General features: G+C 39.4%; 1 protein-coding gene across 3 annotated transcripts in view; it reads left to right on the top strand.

The window, feature by feature from the left end:
- Nucleotides 1-20383, top strand: part of MIPEP (mitochondrial intermediate peptidase) — a 174265-nt gene that overhangs the window by 84099 nt on the left and 69783 nt on the right. For all 3 annotated transcript variants that reach the window (XR_012016295.1, XM_072795768.1, XM_072795767.1), the window contains exons 15-16: nucleotides 10508-10582; nucleotides 13355-13474. Coding sequence is in view for 2 of the 3 variants with exons in the window: in XM_072795768.1 (XP_072651869.1) it covers nucleotides 10508-10582; nucleotides 13355-13474 (195 nt within the window). In the remaining variant the exon portion in view is untranslated. The remainder of the gene's footprint in view (nucleotides 1-10507; nucleotides 10583-13354; nucleotides 13475-20383) is intronic.

The raw sequence follows: 20383 nt of genomic DNA on the forward strand, positions 1-20383 counted from the left end.
AAGATAGTTGTGGAAAAATTCATATTGATTTTTTTGGGGGTTGGGTAGCAAAGCAGGGTTTATTGAGTAATAGTGAGGCAAAGTTTATTTATTTATTTATTTTAATAAATTTATTTTTTATTGGTGTTCAGTCTACCAACATACAGAATAACACCCAGTGCTCATCCCGTCAAGTGCCCCCCTCAGTGCCCGTCACCCACTCACCCCCACCCCCCGCCCTCCTCCCCTTCCACCACCCCTAGTTCATTTCCCAGAGTTAGGAGTCTTTTTTTTTTTTTTAATTTATTTTTTATTGGTGTTCAATTTACTAACATACAGAATAACCCCCAGTGCCCGTCACCCATTCACTCCCACCCCCCGCCCTCCTCCCCTTCTACCACCCCTAGTTCGTTTCCCAGAGTTAGCAGTCTTTACGTTCTGTCTCCCTTTCTGATATTTCCCACACATTTCTTCTCCCTTCCCTTATTTTCCCTTTCACTATTATTTATATTCCCCAAATGAATGAGAACATATAATGTTTGTCCTTCTCCGACTGACTTACTTCACTCAGCATAATACCCTCCAGTTCCATCCACGTTGAAGCAAATGGTGGGTATTTGTCATTTCTAATAGCTGAGTAATATTCCATTGTATACATAAACCACATCTTCTTTATCCATTCATCTTTCGATGGACACCAAGGTTCCTTCCATAGTTTGGCTATCGTGGCCATTGCTGCTATAAACATCGGTGCAGGTGTCCCTGCGTTTCATTGCATCTGTATCTTTGGGGTAAATCCCCAACAGTGCAATTGCTGGGTCGTAGGGCAGGTCTATTTTTAACTGTTTGAGGAACCTCCACACAGTTTTCCAGAGTGGCTGCACCAGTTCACATTCCCACCAACAGTGTAAGAGGGTTCCCTTTTCTCCGCATCCTCTCCAACATTTGTGGTTCCCTGCCTTGTTAATGTTCTCCATTCTCACTGGTGTGAGGTGGTATCTCATTGTGGTTTTGATTTGTATTTCCCTGATGGCAAGTGATGCGGAGCATTTTCTCATGTGCCTGTTGGCCATGTCTATGTCTTCCTCTGTGAGATTTCTCTTCATGTCTTTTACCCATTTCATGATTGGATTGTTTGTTTCTTTGGTGTTGAGTTTAAGAAGTTCTTTATAGATCTTGGAAACTAGCCCTTTATCTGATATGTCATTTGCAAATATCTTCTCCCATTCTGTAGGTTGTCTTTGAGTTTTGTTGACTGTATCCTTTGCTGTGCAAAAGCTTCTTATCTTGATGAAGTCCCAATAGTTCATTTTTGCTTTTGTTTCTTTTGCCTTCGTGGATGTATCTTGCAAGAAGTTACTGTGGCCGAGTTCAAAAAGGGTGTTGCCTGTGTTCTCCTCTAGGATTTTGATGGAATCTTGTCTCACATTTAGATCTTTCATCCATTTTGAGTTTATCTTTGTGTATGGTGCAAGAGAGTGGTCTAGTTTCATTATTCTGCATGTAGATGTCCAATTTTCCCAGCACCATTTATTGAAGAGACTGTCTTTCTTCCAATGGATAGTCTTTCCTCCTTTATCAAATATTAGTTGACCATAAAGTTCAGGGTCCACTTCATGGTTCTCTATTCTGTTCCACTGATCTATGTGTCTGTTTTTGTGCCAGTACCACACTGTCTTGATGACCACAGCTTTGTAGTACAACCTGAAATCTGGCATTGTGATGCCCCCAGCTATGGTTTTCTTTTTTAAAATTCCCCTGGCTATTCGGGGTCTTTTCTGATTCCACACAAATCTTAAAATAATTTGTTCTAACTCTCTGAAGAAAGTCCATGGTATTTTGATAGGGATTGCATTAAATGTGTAAATTGCCCTGGGTAACGTTGACATTTTCACAATATTAATTCTGCCAATCCATGAGCATGGAATATTTTTCCATCTCTTTGTGTCTTCCTCAATTTCTTTCAGAAGTGTTCTATAGTTTTTAGGGTATAGATCCTTTACCTCTTTGGTTAGGTTTATTCCTAGGTATCTTATGCTTTTGGGTGCAATTGTAAATGGGATTGACTCCTTAATTTCTCTTTCTTCAGTCTCATTGTTAGTGTATAGAAATGCCATTGATTTCTGGGTATTTATTTTGTATCCTGCCACGCTACCGAATTGCTGTATGAGTTCTAGCAATCTTGGGGTGGAGACTTTTGGGTTTTCTATGTAGAGTATCATGTCATTGGCGAAGAGGGAGAGTTTGACCTCTTCTTTGCCAATTTGAATGCCTTTAAAGTCTTTTTGTTGTCTGATTGCTGAGGCTAGGACTTCCAGTACTATGTTGAATAGCAGTGGTGAGAGTGGACATCCCTGTCTTGTTCCTGATCTTAGGGGAAAGGCTCCCAGTGCTTCCCCATTGAGAATGATATTTGCTGTGGGATTTTCGTAGATGGCTTTTAAGATGTTGAGGAATGTTCCCTCTATCCCTACACTTTGAAGAGTTTTGATCAGCAATGGATGGTGTATTTTGTCAAATGCTTTCTCTGCATCCAATGAGAGGATCATATGGTTCTTGGTTTTTCTCTTGCTGATATGATGAATCACATTGATTGTTTTACGAGTGTTGAACCAGCCTTGTGTCCCGGGGATAAATCCTACTTGGTCATGGTGAATAATTTTCTTAATGTGCTGTTGGATCCTATTGGCTAGTATCTTGTTGAGAATTTTTGCATCCATGTTCATCAGGGATATTGGTCTGTAATTCTCCTTTTTGGTGGGATCTTTGTCTGGTTTTGGAATTAAGGTGATGCTGGCCTCATAGAACGAATTTGGAAGTACTCCATCTCTTTCTATCTTTCCAAACAGCTTTAGGAGAATAGGTATGGTTTCTTCTTTAAACGTTTGATAAAATTCCCCTGGGAAGCCATCTGGCCCTGGACTCCTGTGTCTTGGGAGGTTTTTGATGACTGCTTCAATTTCCTCCTTGGTTATTGGCCTGTTCAGGTTTTCTATTTCTTCCTGTTCCAGTTTTGGTAGTTTGTGGCTTTCCAGGAATGCGTCCATTTCTTCTAGATTGCCTAATTTATTGGCGTATAGCTGTTCATAATATGTTTTTAAAATCGTTTGTATTTCCTTGGTGTTGGTAGTGATCTCTCCTTTCTCATTCATGATTTTATTAATTTGAGTCTTCTCTCTCTTCTTTTAATAAGGCTAGCTAATGGTTTATCTATCTTATTAATTCTTTTAAAGAACCAAGTCCTGGTTTTGTTGATCTGTTCCACAGTTCTTCTAGTCTCGATTTCATTGAGTTCTGTTCGAATCTTTATTAACTCTCTTCTGCTGGGTGTAGGATCTTTTGCTGTTTTTTCTCTAGCTCCTTTATGTGTAAGGTTAGCTTTTGTATTTGAGTTCTTTCCAGTTTTTTAATGGATGCTTGTATTGCGATGTATTTCCCCCTTAGGACCGCTTTTGCTGCATCCCAAAGATTTTGAACGGTTGTATCTTCATTCTCATTAGTTTCCATGAATCTTTTTAATTCTTCCTTAATTTCCTGGTTGACCCTTTCATCTTTTAGCAGGATGGTCCTTAATCTCCACGTGTTTGAGGTCCTTCCAAACTTCTTGTTGTGATTTAGTTCTAATTTCAAGGCATTATGGTCTGAGAATATGCAAGGGACGGTCCCAATCTTTTGGTATCAGTTCAGACCCGATTTGTGACCCAGTATGTGGTCTATTCTGGAGAAAGTTCCATGTGCACTTGAGAAGAATGTGTATTCAGTTGAGTTTGGATGTAAAGTTCTGTAGATATCTGTGAAATCCATCTGGTCCAGTGTATCATTTAAAGCTCTCGTTTCTTTGGAGATGTTGTGCTTAGAAGACCTATCGAGTATAGAAAGAGCTAGATTGAAGTCACCAAGTATAAGTGTATTATTATGTAAGTATTTCTTCACTTTGGTTATTAATTGATTTATATATTTGGCAGCTCCCACATTCGGGGCATATATATTGAGGATTGTTAAGTCCTCTTGTTGGATAGATCCTTTAAGTATGATATAGTGTCCCTCTTCATCTCTCACTACAGTCTTCGGGGTAAATTTTAGTTTATCTGATATAAGGATGGCTACCCCTGCTTTCTTTTGAGGACCATTCGAATGGTAAATGGTTCTCCAACCTTTTATTTTCAGGCTGTTGGTGTCCTTCTGTCTAAAATGAGTCTCTTGTAGACAGCAAATAGATGGGTCCTGCTTTTTTATCCAGTCTGAAACCCTGCGCCTTTTGATGGAGTCATTAAGCCCATTCACGTTCAGAGTTACTATTGAAAGGTATGAGTTTAGTGTCATCATGATATCTATTCAGTCCTTGTTTTTGTGGATTGTTCTACTGGACTTCTTCTTAAAGGGGAATTTTAAGAGTCCCCCTTAAAATTTTTTGCAGAGCTGGTTTGGAGGTCACATATTCTTTCAGTTCCTGCCTGTCTTGGAAGCTCTTTATCTCTCCTTCTATTTTGAATGAGAGCCTTGCTGGATAAAGTATTCTTGGTTGCATGTTTTCATTTAGGACCCTGAATATATCCTGCCAGCCCTTTCTGGCCTGCCAGGTCTCTGTGGAGAGGTCTGCTGTTACCCTAATACTCCTCTGCATAAAAGTCAGGGATTTCTTGTCTCTTGCTGCTTTAAGGATCTTCTCTTTATCTTTGGAATTTGCAAGCTTCACTATTAAATGTTGAGGTGTTGAACGGTTTTTATTGATTTTAGGGGGGGGGATCTCTCTATTTCCTGGATCTGAATGCTTGTTTCCCTTCCCAGATTAGGGGATTTGTTCCCCTATGATTTGTTCAAATACACATTCTGGCCCTCTGGCCCTTTTGGTGCCCTCCAGAACCCCAATTAAATGTAGGTTTTTCTTCCTCAGGCTGTCGTTTATTTCCCTTAATCTATCTTCATGGTCTTTTAATTGTTTGTCTCTTTTTTCCCCAGTTTCCCTCTTTGCCATCAACTTGTCTTCTATGTCACTCACTTGTTCTTCTACCTCGTTAACCCTGGTCGTTAGGACTTCTAGTTTGGATTGCATCTCATTCAATTGATTTTTAATTTCTGCCTGATTGGATCTAAATTCTGCAAGTCATGAAGACCCTTGAATACTTTATGCTTTTTTCTAGAGCCACCAGTAGCTGTATAATAGTGCTTCTGAATTGACTTTCTGACATTGAATTGTAATCCAGATTTTGTAACTCTGTGGGAGAGAGGACTGTTTCTGATTCTTTCTTTTGAGGTGAGGTTTTCCTTCTAGTCATTTTGCTCAGTGCAGAGTGGCCAAAAACAAGTTGTATTGGGAAAAGGAGAAAAAGAGAGGAGAGAAGGAAAGAAAAGAGAAAAAGAAAAAAGGAAGAAAAAAAGAAAAAAAGAGAAAGAAAAAGAAAGAAAGGAAAAAAAAAGAGGTGGGGAAGCAAACAAATGAAAAAGCAAAACAAAGCAAAACAAAAAGCAAAAAACAAAAAACGCGGGGGAGTATCTTCTGGTTCTGTATACTTTAAGTCCCTTGACTTCCCCTGGAACTTGTACATCTAGCTGGTCTTCTGGGGGAGGGGGGCCTGTTGTGCTGATTTTCAGGTGTTAGCACTTGGGGGAGCTGCTCTTCCCCCTGCCTGGTGCAGGGCTCAGTGGGGGTTGTTTACCCCGTGAGGCCCCGGGAGGAACAACCCCAGTGGCGGGGCCAGCTCTGGAGCCCTGGATTCAGCCCCCGTAGGAACTCCGGAGCTCTCCGTCTGCAGGGCCTGGAGGCTCCGGGGCGGGGCCGCTGATCTGCTCAGCTCGGGGCAGGAGCGTCCTTGTTGGTCCTTGTTGTCCTGGGCCCTCCCGGCCTCTGCCTGTCCCGGGGGAGGCGGGATCCTGGGCTGTGTCCCGGCGCCCTGTGCTCCGGGGCCTGCGCTGTTGGATTCGCGCTCCCGGGCCGCACAGCCCCCTCCGCGGAGCCGCCCCCTCCCCCCTCCGAACTGCTCCGGGGTCAATGCGTGCGCGCTGCAGCCCTTAGGGAGCTCGGCGCACTCCCCCGGGGCGCAGGTGTCTGTTAGTGTCCCCGGGAACCCGAGGGCATCCCCGCCCTCCTGGGTCCTGCTCCAGCTCTCTGCGAGCCCCTTTCCGCCCGGGAAGGTAGTAGGTGCAGCTTCTGCGTCTCCGGGACGGGGCTCTCCTGTCCTGGGGACACTCGCCCCGGCCTCAGCCCGGCTCCTTGCGGGGCCCCTCCCCCTTGGAGAGGCAAAGTTTATTGAGTGATAGTACAAAATGGCCAAAGAGGGAAGGGACTTGAGAGGGTTGCCTCAATTGAATTATTAAAATAAATTCAATCACTGTAGTTAATTATTAGCATATTATGTCCCAGTTGTGGAAATAACAGTTCTGCTGTTTTCCTATTTACCAGGGGAGGGTAAAGATCACAGTGACTTGCTATATTTTATAGCTAGAGTGAATCTTTGAAATAGAAATACTACCACTCAAATAATACGGAGGCATAAGTAATTGCTTTTCAGACACTAAATAATTGCTGTCTTTTAAATTCCTCCATTACTCTCTCTGTATCTCTCCTGTGGTACTGGGGGCAGATTCCCTTGCATTGTTAGTGTCAACAAACATTGCTTTTCCTGTTTGTGGTAGCAGGGGTGGGAAGGCTTCATTGTTGTGTGACCTGACTGCTTAGTAGGGTGCCTTGCACACCATGGGATGCTTCCCAAGATGAGCTCAGTGGGTCTCCCTGACTAACCTGACTTGCCTTTATGGCTTTGTCCCCTTCCACAGGCAGAGCCTCTGCTCAGGGAACATGGGAGTGAGCCAGCATCAAACCAGAGTTACTTCACACCCAGCAGCCTTCGATAGAGACAAAATCACTGTAGGTGTTTTTATAAAAGAAACTCAGGCTAGGGCATAAATGATCTGACATATAAAGTTTAGTCAGTAAATATTATATTGAAATAAATCTTCATTCATGTTCTCAAACCTTGTTCCAAATAGTCTTCCCTTGTTTAGGGATACAGATTGCTTCTGAAAACCATGTCTGAATAGCTCTATGTAGGGTTGCAGATTGCTAAGCTTTGTTAAGGATATAACTAGATGTGCTGTTATATTTAACAGAGACGGCTCCTTGAAATAAGTATTGATGCGAGGACGCGCCTGAAAAAGAACAAAATGGCAATTTGCCTCTTGTTGCTGTAGAAAATGAATTTTGCAGGGGAGAAACGTGGGACTTGGGCCTAAGATTATTTGGCATTTTCAGGGTGGACTCATTGTGTGAGGCTGGCCTGTCTTCTGTCTGTGGTCTGGCAGAGAGCAGCAAGTGGTTTGCAGTGGAGAAGTCAGAGGAACTTTGGGACGTGCTAATTCAGTGAGGAAAGTAGGGACATGTGTCCCTTTGGAACATGGCCTGTTTGTTTCCTGGCCAGAAAGGAAAGCAGGTTAGTGTGTTCTTCATTAGCTCATCAGCTCACATGTGTTAGAGGAGACCGTTCTGACCAAGGCCCTGAACTGGTGGGGCTGAGGAAGTAGCTGGGGCATCCTGGAGGCCAGTTTCCAGAAAATCCAGGGAGTCTGCTGGCCTCCAGAGAGGTGAGTGCCAAGATGAGATTGAAAGAGCTAAAAAGAAGCTTTCTGAAGAAACTGGGTAAATTTAGGATCAGCAAGAAATTTAAAGATTAGTGAGAATGGTACAACTGCATTTGTACATTTTTAAAGAAATTTTCTTTGTAATAAATTTTCTTGTATTTATAGTTTACATCTCATTTCCTTAGCAAATTATTTCCCAACTAGTGTCCTAAGTATTAAAAACCTACCTCCCTGGGTCTCCCTGCTGACTGGATGATCCTCCTCATCCACCTCCTATTGCCCCATCTGCCCTATCCTCAGATCTGCCCATTCCCCAGGCCAGATTGGGATCCCAGGATTCTCCCGGGGCTGACGATGCTGCGCTTCTCAGTGGACCACTCTCCACCACCTTCTCTCACCTCCTTAAGCCTGGGAATCCAACTCTTCTCACAGCCTCCTGTCTGACCGCCCATCTGTGGGAGCCCTACGTCAGAGGTCTGAGCCGCCTCTCGCTTGGTCTATGCCTCTTCTCCTGCCCGTTCAGGAACCTTGTACTCTCATTGTTTCTTCTCCTCTCTACATCTCCAGCCTGTATCCCAGGGGTCATTGCCATCAGCATTTCTTAAGCTTGCGTGTGCATTTTTCCAGCCTCAAGACTTTTCCCTCCCTGCTTTTTCCCTCTGCAGCTACCACCCTTCCTCTGTGCACCTCTCTGGCACACTTCTGGAAACTGTGGTGTCCTGTGTACTCATTGTCTCTGGGTCTCACCTACTGCCTTGCCCCAGCCCTCTCCAGTGGTGCCCCTGCCCAGTGTCTCTGGCAGTTGCTTGGGTTACTGATGTGTGTCACTGGTGCACTAACTCCAGTCTCCTGTGTTTTTTTCCTAAGCCACTCCTTTCTTCCCCTTATCCAGGGTCTACACGCAGCCAAAAGTCTTTCAAAAACACAAATTTGACCTTGTGACATCTTTGCTTAAAACTCCCCAGTGGCTTACCATGAGGCAGAGACTGAGGGTGGAGACCAGTGTCCCTGCTTGGCTCCACCTGCCTCTCCTGCCTGGTGGAGCCCTGCTTGCCTGCCCTTGGCTCTTTCACCACTTGCCAAGGGCCCTCTTCTTTTCTGCTCTTCACACATGGGTTTCTTCCACATGAGGTGCTTCTTTCTCCCTGCTGCGCTTGTCCTCCCAAGCCCGTCCCTTGTCTCCTTAATGCCTGTTTGCTTTGCAAATTTCACACCTATGGCAGTTCCTCTGCTAAGCCTTTCTAGGTTATGGTTCTCATACCCACCTGCACTGCTTTTCCTTCTCAGAACTCATGATAGTTGTTAACTCTCTTTAATATTGTGCTTACATAGGTAGTGTCAGCCTATGAAGCTTGAGGGGCCAGGACCTTATCTGTTCACCAGCTTCTGTCCCTAATGCCTGATGCAGTGCTTGTCCACAGTACTTTTCATTGTTGGAAAAATGAGAAAATGCCATCCTTCCACATACTTCTTTTTCTATGAAAACAAAACTAGTAAAGCTTCATGAAGCATAAAAAATCCAAGTATAGCACAATACCTGTTAGCTGAAGGTATAATGTAAAGTAAGGTTTAAAGAAATTGAACATTCTGAGAGAGACTTTTGGCATATATGCCCTGACTAAATCTTGACTTTTTAAAATATTGTCTGAGGACATTTTTATTTTATACAAGATGGTCGCCCCTGGTGTGAGAAAGCTCCAAGCCTTCCACCTGTGCCAGAAACTATACTATACAACCTCCTTCAATCCACATCTTAACTCCCCAAAATTTTCTTTTTGTCCCGTATCCCTTTCTTATACCGGAACAGGAAGAAGAGAATAGACTTTGTTGTTTGAGCCTTCATCACATCCTGCTGTAGTCTTTCACATAAGCCTTTTTAAAATGATCATTCTAGTGTTCATCCATTCCTTCTGGACATGTTTATTGAGTGTCTGCTGTGGGGTGGGCACTCTGAGGAGATACACACATGTAAATATGGCAGTGCCCAACCCCCTTCCAGCAGATAGCTCACTGTGTCCATTCATTGGTTAATTTACACAATGGTAGTATTAGGAACCTAAATAGATTTCTTTGTAGAGGGGCTTTTAGCTTCATTTAGATTATCCATAGAGCTGTATAAAGTGGTAGCTGTCTTCAGTAAATATCAATAATAATTTTTAAAGTAGAGTAAGTTGACTAAAGTGCTTCCTTGACTACGTTTTCAGTTTATTTCTAAGCGAATATATGGTGTTATGTGATTAGGCCTAATTAGTCTCAGAGAGGAAGCCTTAAACCAGATAGGGTCATTATACCGAGTTTCCAAGCTCTGCAGCCTTTTCAGGTTGGAAAATAAAAGGATGTGCAATTCATTGTCATGGTTTTTTGTTAGGATATCAGTTCAGCTTTAATACTGGCTGACACCATGGATTATCATCTATTTCTTGACATTTGACTCCCTTATTCCTATCATCCATTATTATATGTACTTAAAAGTCATTGGGGTGCCTGGGAGGCTCAGTCAATTCAGTGTCTGCCATCAGCTCAGGTCATGATCTCAGGGTGCTGCAGTCGAGTACCACATTGGGCTCCATGATCAGCAGGGAGCCTGCTTCTTCCTCTGCCCCTCTCCCTGCTCGACACCCACAAGCTCATCCTCTCTCTCTCTCTCATAAAGAAATAAAGTCTTTAAAAAATAGTCAACAGAGCACTTGAACAGGCTTTCACTGGTAACAAAGGAACAGAGAAGCATTCACTTTTTCTAAGGTTTTAAACAGATTCTTAAAGATCAATGCCAATGTCTCAGTTCCGTACAAGAACTGTGTTTTTCATGTATAAACCCTAATTTGACAATCACCGTGATTAAATTCTGTTACTAACTTTTTCGTTTGATGTCATTTTTAACTTTCCCACTTCATAAGTACACAGTTCAGTGACTTATGAAGCAACTTACATATATGTTCTTTTGTTTTTCAAGTCACTGCCCAAAAGTATGGTGTCTCGGCTTTGTGAATCTAAAAAGGTGTGCGCTGCAGCTGATATGCAACTTCAGGTATGTATGTACCTTTGTTCTTAAGTTTTTCAGAGTAATTATTCAAAATAAATATATAACTTTAAATTCTTGCCAGTGCTGCACATTTATTATAATAATTATGCTTCTAAGATCTCTTTCATCTTAGTTCAAAGAACTTGACCAAAACCGACTTGTTCAGTCCTCACACTGTCCTTGTGAAGTGGATGTTAAATAGGGTTATTTCCCATTTTTAGTTGGGAAAATCAAAGCTTGGGAAAGTCACATGACTTCTAAACCATACATTTCAACAATCATGTTATATTTTATGTCACTTTGTATCTTTTTAAAATTGTGTAGTTTTGATGTGAAGTTTAAACAGTAATGACTTAGTTTTAGATGATATTCAAAGCCAATTTTCTGGGTTCCCAGATACAGACTAGAAAAATCTTATGAACCATCTGTATGTCAGGTCTACATGATACCAGATGTTTCAGTTACTTGTAATTACTGAGACTGTTTATGGAATTCTTACTCTTCATCAGGTCTTGAGAATTCTATAAACACAGCCTAAATACCCGTCTTTCATCTCAGGCAATATTCACTTTATAATGATCTAGCTACCTATTTAAAAGTGTGGGCATTATTTAATTGCTTTATGGTTTTGTAAAATTCAGCCTTTATGAACTCTGTTTATGTTGTATCTTAAAATATATATTTGAAGAAAATGTATACTACAGAAAAAACTGTGGATTTATATTTGATTTATCTGTGCATATCAATATAATTTTTAAAGTATTTCTGAATTATTTGAAAAAATAATTTGCTTTACCTAGCAAAAGTCTTTTGATTTGATGGTATCTATAGTAGAAGTCCTACTTTTTAAAAGCCTGAGTTGTGGCTTTCTTTTTGAATATTTGTTGCAAAAATTTTCTTTTAAAATGGAAAAACCTATCTTTTCTTCTTTCCACTCTCCAAAAGAATAACCACCACCACCCCCTCCAAGAGACAGAGAGGAAGAGAAAGGAGAGGGAGGCAAATTCTTGCCCAAAGAGCTCCCCGTGCCAGCTTTCCTATTCTACAATAGCCCCCTTGTACAGTGCACACAAATAAGAGTGGAAAGGAAATGAATTGTTCCAGGTTTCTAAAAGGGTATACACAGTGTTCTTAAAATTGCAATTTTTTTTTTCTCTTGTGCATTGTTTGAAAAATAGGCTTCTGTTTTTCTGTGGCTCTAAGGTTGTTGTTCCCAGACAGGCATGACTCCCTGGGTGGGCAAATAGGCTCATTGCTTTAGAATTGTTTGGTTTATCAGCAAATAAGCACGAAACATGCGCATTTCATTTATTTTTCTCTGTTTTTATCATTAAAGTCATTCCATGTTTATGCCTTTGAAAGGCATAACTCTAGGAATGAAACTTTTGAATTCTGGTCTGTTTACAGATTGGCAATTAAAAAAAGAAAAAAAAAACCCAACCCCCAAAATAAAACACCTTTGTTAAAGTTAGAATTTAAGTTTAAATTCCTAATAACCTATTCTGTTAGAATATAGACAAGATGTGGATGAGTAATTTTGGCTTCTCTGATTACTTTATGCATTGTTACTCATTACAGAATAAAGAATTGAAAGAGCTGTATTTAGCTATATGTTTAGATTACCAGTTAGAGTAAAACAATATTTATATTTAGGAAATGTCTATATTTTTCTAGGGAAGGTTTAAACTTGACTTATAATTTAGAACCATAATTCTATATCTAGATGAAGCCAAAAGCTAGAGGTCATTTGAATTTTTTCTTTTATCCAAACTAATCCTCAATTCTTTTAAGTCAACAGCTGCACATTCTCTACAAATTCCATTTTTAAATCAGAAAGATACATATCAGAAACATAATTGCATGTCAGAAATTTTCATTTAAAATAAAGCGTTTTCTACTTCCTTGCTTCAGGTGAACTCCAAACAATGTTAATACTCAAGCCACATGGTCCAGTGAAAAAGCACTTTGTCTTTACTTTAAATTTGCTATGTAAAATCTAGTTTTCAGAACTTTGTAAGCAGCAAATTTCATGTTCAAACTAATGTTTATTCTTCTATCATATTTTAATGGCCTCTTCCTCTACTCAGAGGTGAGTGGTCCTTCTCTCTTGGTCACCTCTGTAAGGCAGAGTTGCGGGAGCACAGCAGCTGCTTCCTTGGTATCTCCCGACACCAGGTGTAGGGGCTGGGTTGGCTCCCCTAACTGGGCAACAGCTGCACCAGATTCTTTGTAGCATCTGTACCCCCGTCAGACACAGGATTGCTATTCCTTTCTTCATCTCACCCCGACTATTTAATGTTCTGTCCCTTCTCCTCGCAAAACTGGGATTTGGGCCATTTCTTTGCTCTCATTTTAGAGAGAGCAGGATTCTATGATGAAACCAAACAGGATTTATTAGATCCAGAGTGTCACAAGTTGTGACTTTATTTTTTCATTGACCCACCTACATATGTTAAATATATCTATAGATATCTATGGGCCAAATTCCAGTTTTATGGTCACAAATTTAATGCAACATAAAGAATACCTTATAGATAAGTTCCAGTTTTTAAAAATATCCTTAATGATGAAAAGATTGAGAGCTTTCCTTTTCATTATTAACGTGGTCTTAAAGGTGGTACAAAATACATCCCAAGCCATATACACTTCTATTTGTGAATGTTTTCAACAGGGTTATGTATAATTATTACTTTGACACACTTCTAACACCTTTGGCCCACAATGTCTGAGATGTAAGGATGGACTGACACAACTGAGTGGATGTTTTCATCTACCTAGGTCTTTTACGCCACTCTGGATCAAATCTACCATGGGAAACACCCCTTGAGGACATCAACCACAGACATTCTCAGGGAAACACAGGAGAAATTTTATGGCTTACCATACGTTCCAAATACTGTGAGTCTTGCGTTTTGATTCTGTTGTGTGCCATTGAATGGTCGAGCTAGTGTCTCTGTCAGAGTGAGTAGGTTGTGGTCACCTTCCCCCTTGCAGAATTTGAATTCTGTACATTTATGTCAAGGTTTCCTATGAGGCAAATGCTAGAAATTACCTAGCTCATTTAGTATATCCAACCATTCATTTATATGTGTTTGTTTACTTCCTGCTAGATTCCTGGGAAGGAAGGGGTAGAAAAGGTTATTGGAGTTAGTCTGAATTCTTTGTTATTTTCCTATAGTGAGAAAAATGATTTCCTATATTTTCCTATAGTGAGAAAAATGGCTAGCAATATAAGATGAATATGATTATTAGCCCCACATTATTTTCACTGCAAAAGAAATTTATATTTATTGAGTACCTTATTTGTATCAGGGATTATAATAGAATTTTTGCATATCTTATCTCATTTAGTATGGCCTATCAGCACAGAAAGCAGGAATATTGTTACCACTCAATGAATACTAAGTGCCACACTCCATCTAGCTGCTTTCCAAGAGAATTTCACTCTCAAATTTCACTCTCAAACCACCCTGTGAATTAGATAATATTCCCATATGTGGGGCTCATATTGAGGTTCATATGCATGACATGTCTTCTCTAAGATCATGTAGGTTGTGTTGGGATTCATGAAACCATGCTGTTCCATTGCTCCAAGGTTCCCGAAGGGAAACTGGGTGTGATGGAGAGAGTGGTGGCTGGTGCAGTTAGCAATGCATCTAGCCCTTATGTGATTCAGGACTCTCAGGTGCAACTGGTAGAAACCCAACTCATACTGCTTAGGCTAAAAAGAGAATTTATTGAGTCTCATAACTGAAAGGTGCAAGGGTATATCTGGTTTCAGGTAAACTGGATCTAGTTAGTTCTTCTAGAATATTGTTCAAAATGTATTTCTCGGGTCTGTCTTTTTTAGGATGCACTTTATTCTCAGGCAGGCTACCCTGACTGAGTGGTGTAGTGGCTGCTGGTAGGGCCTGGCTTGATCCTTCCTGCTTAGCCAGTCTGATAGGAAGAGAGTGCTCTGTAAACTATAAAATGCCGAATAAATGTTATGGTATTGGGTAGCAGTATATCTGCTTAGAGGCTCATCAGTACATGCTAATTGTCCAGTGGATCTTCAGGTCCCAGTACTCAAACATACATGGGAATAGTTCACACTTACCAGACAAGTAAAATAACAGTGTATTTTATCTTCATAATACTTCTTATCAATAGTTTTTGTTGTCTTAGAAGCTTAATCATCTCCATATATATAATGCTAGTCATACTACATACCTATTTTTTACTTTATATGTAATTTATGGTTCTATGCTGTGTATTATTGCACTCTGGGTTATCTATTTTAGTGAAAATTTGTGGTAATGAGAATAAACTATTCTTCAGTGGAATAAATTATAATAACAATGGCCTAGTTTTAATAGCTTTTTCCCGTTTACAGAACACTACCTGATTCATGTGCTGTTATGCTTGTGTGTCTTTGTGCTCATTTTAGAGTCTTTGCTTAGTTTTAAGAATGGATGGTACTTAAACTCCATGTAATTATAACATGGCTGGAAAGTGATAAAGTTCCAGAAAGGCTAATAGTAGGAGGGACTGAGAAGCTTTCCTATGCAGTAGAACTTGAACTTGGCCAAGCTGCTTGCCACCCCTCCCCTTTATCTTAAGTCGTATAATGATGTAGCTCTACTTCTCCTTAGAAGAGAACTCAAACTTCCCTACCATCCAGGATTCTTCTGTGCAATAAATAAATATACAAAGATGAGGTAACAGTAGCAACTAAAATCTGAATCAACTATCAGTAAATTATTTTAATTTAAAAGGAAGGATGATGTTACTAAGCCCATTATCCTTTCCTACTTCGTTTTGAGAAAATATAAAGATTTATTTCTTCACTAGGATTATCTCCCTTGTTCATTGTCAAAAGCCATAGCCCTTTGAGTACATTATTTTAAATGGTCTTTAGAAGAAACATAGCTACATTTAGAGCATTTAGAGAAGAAAGACTCTTTTAAGACTTGTCTTCTCCCCCACCCCCAAAAAAGAGTTTGTTTAGGTTTTCAGAAATATTCTATTCTTCCTACTTAGAAACATCTGCATTTCCTCATTCAGTTCATCATTAAGCTTGTAACAAACATTTCCATAAAAATAAAGCATAAAATGAGGATGCTCATTAGAATTCTACAGTGCAACATTCATCAGGGCAATAAGACAAGGAAGAGAAAAGATGTAAGCATTACAAAGGAAGTCCCAAAACTGTCATTATTTGTAGATGATTGATTGCTGAGAAAATCCAAAGTATGTATAGGGAAATTATTGAAATCAATGAGAAGTAAGCAATTTCTCTGGATAAACAATATATAAAAATTAATATGCCATCTCTGTTTATCATCAACAAATCAAAAGCAATTTTAAAGATACCACTGTGGAAATAAAAAGTATGAGGTACCTACTAAAAAATCTAAAATATGAAAAAATATTGTTAAGATGTCTGTACTACCCAAAGTAATCTATGGATTTAATGCAATCCCTATCAAAATACTACCAGCATTTTTCACAGAGCTAGAGAAAAACAATCCTAAAATTTGTAGGGAGCCACAAAAGACCCCAAATTAGCCAAAGCAATTGTGAAAAAGAAAGCAAAACCCGAGGCATCACAATTCTGGACTTCAAGTTATATTACAAAGCTGTAGTCATGAAGACAGTAAGGTACTGGCACAAAACAGACACAGATCAGTGGAACAGAATAGAAAACCCAGAATTGCATCCACAACTCTGGCCAACTCATCTTCAACAAAGCAGAAAAGAGTATTCAATCAGAAAAAGACAGTCTCTTCAACAAATGGTGTTGGGAAAACTGGACAGCAACATTCAAAAGAATGTAACTGGACCACCTTCTTAGACCATACACAAAGATACATTCAAAACGTCTGAAAGACCTGATTATGAGACAAGGAACCATCAAAATCCTAGTGGAGAATACAGGCAGTAACCTCTTTGACCTTGGCCATAGCAATTCTTACTAGACGCATCTCCGGAGGCAAGGGAAACAAAAATAAACTATTGGGATTTCATCAAAATAAAAAGCTACTGCATGAAGGAAACAGTCAACAAAACTTTGGAAGGCAGCCTATGGAATGGAAGAAAATAATTGCAAATGACATATCTGATAAAAAGTTTAATATCCAAAATGTATAAAGAACTTATAAGACTACATACCCAAAAAAATGAATAATCCAGTTTAAAAAATGGGCAGAAGACATCAATAGGCATTTTGCAAAGAAGACGTCCAGATGACAGACATGGAAAGGTTCTTAACATCACTCATCATCAGGGAAATTCAAATCAAAATTACAATGAGATATGACCTGCAAGGTGGTATCCCATTTGGTCAGAATGGCTAAAATGAACAACTCAGGAAACAACAGGTGTTGGTAAGGATGCAGAGAAAGGGGAACCCTCGTGCACTTTTGGTGGGAATGTGCACTGGTACAGCCACTGTGGAAAACACTGTGGAGGTTCCTCAAAAAGTTAAATATAGACCTACCCCACAATCCAGCAGTTACACTACTAGGTATTTACCAAAAGGAAAGAAAAGTACTGATTTGAAGGGGTATATGCACCCCTGTGTTCATAGCAGCATTATCAACAATAGCATGGAAGGGGCAAATGTCCATCAACTGATAAATGGATAAAGAAGTGTGGTATATATACACAATGGAATATTACTCAGCTGTCAAGAAGAATGAAATCTTGCCGTTTGCAATGACATGCATAGAACTGGAGAATATTATGCTAAGTGAAATAAATCAGAGAAAGAAATATCATATGATGTTACTCATATGTAGAATTTAAGAAACAATACAGTTGAATATGGGGGACGGGAAGAGGCAAACCAGGAAACAGACTCTTGGCTGTTTATCTCTTAGGTATCTGGAATAAACTGAAGATTACTGGAGGAGAGGTGGGTGGGGGGAATGGATTAAATAGGTGATGGGGATTAAGAAGTGCACTTGGTTGCAATGAGCACTGGGTGTTGTATGGAAGTGTTGAATCTCTATGTTGTACACCTGAAACTAATATTACACTATATGTTAACTAACTGGAATTTAAATAAAAACTTGAAAAAAATCTAAAATAAGAAGTATATTATCTTTATTTTCAAAATGCTAAGTAAATGAGGACCTGAACCAAATTTATAGATAAGATTTAATGCCAAAAACATTAATTTTTTCTCTAATTAATGTATTATTTTCCAATTAATTTAATGTTATTCTATTGGTTTGTTTGAGCTTATACTGTTTTATATGGAAGAGCAATGGCCTGATAATAGCCAGGGCAATTTTGAAGAATAGCAGCAAGTTGATAGGCTTCCCCACTTGGGATTAGTGTCCAAATAAAGCAGTGGGAACTGAGGCAGGGTAACACTGATGTGGAAGGGACAAGTAGAAGAGTAGAACAGAGCCAAGCGCCCAAATGCTACTTTAACACGTTTGGACTCCTGAGCCTAAGCTGGTGGCCATATAGGTCTGTGGGCCAAGGAGGGACTAGTCTTTTTAGAAGATGGTGCTGTAAAGATTAATCATCCATATGGATAAGACGAAACTTCTATCTCGGTCTCATTCTGCACACAAATATAAAGTGAGTTGAAAACCAAATGTGAGAAGTAAAGCTTTACATTTTTAGAAGATGATACAAAAGAATGTCTTTCTGATTGTCCCCCTCCCATTTTTTTTTACTTGCCCAGACTATCTTAAATCTTATTTACAGTATCAAAGGTGATAACCATAAGATAAGACTGATAAGTTGAACTGTATGAAAATTTGCATCTTCTGTGTATCAAAAGAAATGTAAAAAATGGTGAAAGGAAAACCACAGATTGAAAGATATTTTCAACACCTATAACTAGGATATTTTCTTTTATTTAGTTAGTTATTTACTTTTATTATGGCAAAAAAAACCACACCATAAAACGTATCATGTTGGAAGAGAAGTATTTTTGAAGTACTTTGAGCGAAAAGCATAGATGTACAGGGAGCCATATAAAGTGACTTCCACATTCATCAGTAACTGATAATTCAGACCACCTTAGGATAGCATCTTAGTCTCACCAGTTTGACCAAAAAAAAAAAAAGAAAGAAAAGAAAAGAAAAGAAAAGGAAAGAAAGAAAGAAAGAAAGAAAGAAAGAAAGAAAGAAAGAAAGAAAGAAAGAAAGAAAAAAAAGACAATTGACAGTACTCAGTGACCCAGTGTTGACAAGGGTTTGGAGTCACAAGCACTCTTACCTGTGCTGGTAGGAGTGCACACTTGGTGTGGCCACTTTGGAAAACAGTTGGGCATTACTGTTAAAGCTGAAGATGGACGTTCCCTATGACACCGCAGTACAGCTCATATATCCAACCTAGACAAAGTGTTGTTTCGTGAAGAATAGGAAGGTTTATAATGGCACTGTTTGTATGTGGAAAAAGAAGACTCTGGAAAGAACCCAAGTGACTGTCAGTGGAAAAATGGGTAAATAATTTGTGTCATATTCATTGACTAGAGTACTATATAGTGGAAATTGAGGGACATAAATAATAAACAGGCACAGTGTCAAGTAAAAAAATGAGTTTCAGAAGAATTAAACTGTATACATTTATTAAAAAGTTCAAAATCATGCAAAACTAAGCAGTTCGTTATAGGTAAATACGTAAGCAGTAAACCTATAAGAAGTAAAGGAATAGTAAGCATAAAATTCAGATGGTGCTTACCTCTGGAGCAAGGAATGGGATCATAGGAGTTTTAGAAATGTCTTATTTCTTAAACCGATTAGTGGGCATAACATTGATAGTTTCATCATTCTCTCCACCTTAATAGTATATAAAAATGGTAGGAAATTAGTATGTAGAAAATATTTTTAACTGTTAAGAGGTTATTTTGGCTGTAACATATGTGGTAAAGGATTGATTTAGGGAGACCAGTTGGGAAGTTATTCAGGTGCCAGATAGAGTTGGTGCCTTGGACTAGGAGAGTGGCCATGGAAAAGCTAATATTGAAGGGGGTAGGAGAACAGAAAATAGGCGGAATCCAGAAGGCAGGTGGTCGGCTAGATGTGGAGGTGGAGGTTATGAGAATGATTGCAGGTCTATCATGAATATCAATTGGGGAGGAGGACTTCAGAGCATCCTGCCGTGCAAGCTGGAAGAGTGACAGTTTTCCTATAAACTTATCTCCAGAAAGTGTTTCTCTCAAATGAATCCTTTTATTCTCTCAAATGAAACCGTGTGAAGAAGAGAAAATAAATTAAACAACAACCTACAGAGTATTCATAATATTGATAAAAGCCTGCACAAGTTACATGTATGTAATATGGTCTAAACTTTTAGATGGTGATTATATGTATATCTATATTAATTTCTCTTCTAGTGCATTAATAGCTTGTCTTGGGAATAAAGTATCCCATCAGTTATGTTTGAGAATACTCATTTGAATGATGTTAAATGGGCTTCTCAGGATCTGAGATGTCTCCAAATGAACATTGAGTCTCTCGTGCTGTGTTCCCAAGCTTGTTGACCATGAAAGTCTTCCTGATTCATTTCTAGGCATTAGCCTCATGTAGGTCATATTTTAGCAAACTCCACACTTACGTTATGCAACTGTTTAACAAGGGCAGCTCCATTAATATTCTGCAATAAATAATGGGTGCTTATTTTTTCAAGTGAATAAATAGCCTTATTATGTCAGCAATTTGTTAATATTTATGAGAGAGCTAAAGTACTCTGTATGATATATGAACAAACAGATTTAATTTGTAATTGTCTTGCTATTCTAACAGTAGTTTGTTAGGAACCCAAAAAGCTCTTGCTCCGTTGTAGAGGGCAACTTTACAGCAT

This window comes from Canis lupus, chromosome 24 (genome assembly GCF_048164855.1).
Source record: "Canis lupus baileyi chromosome 24, mCanLup2.hap1, whole genome shotgun sequence".
Lineage (NCBI taxonomy): Eukaryota > Metazoa > Chordata > Mammalia > Carnivora > Canidae > Canis > Canis lupus.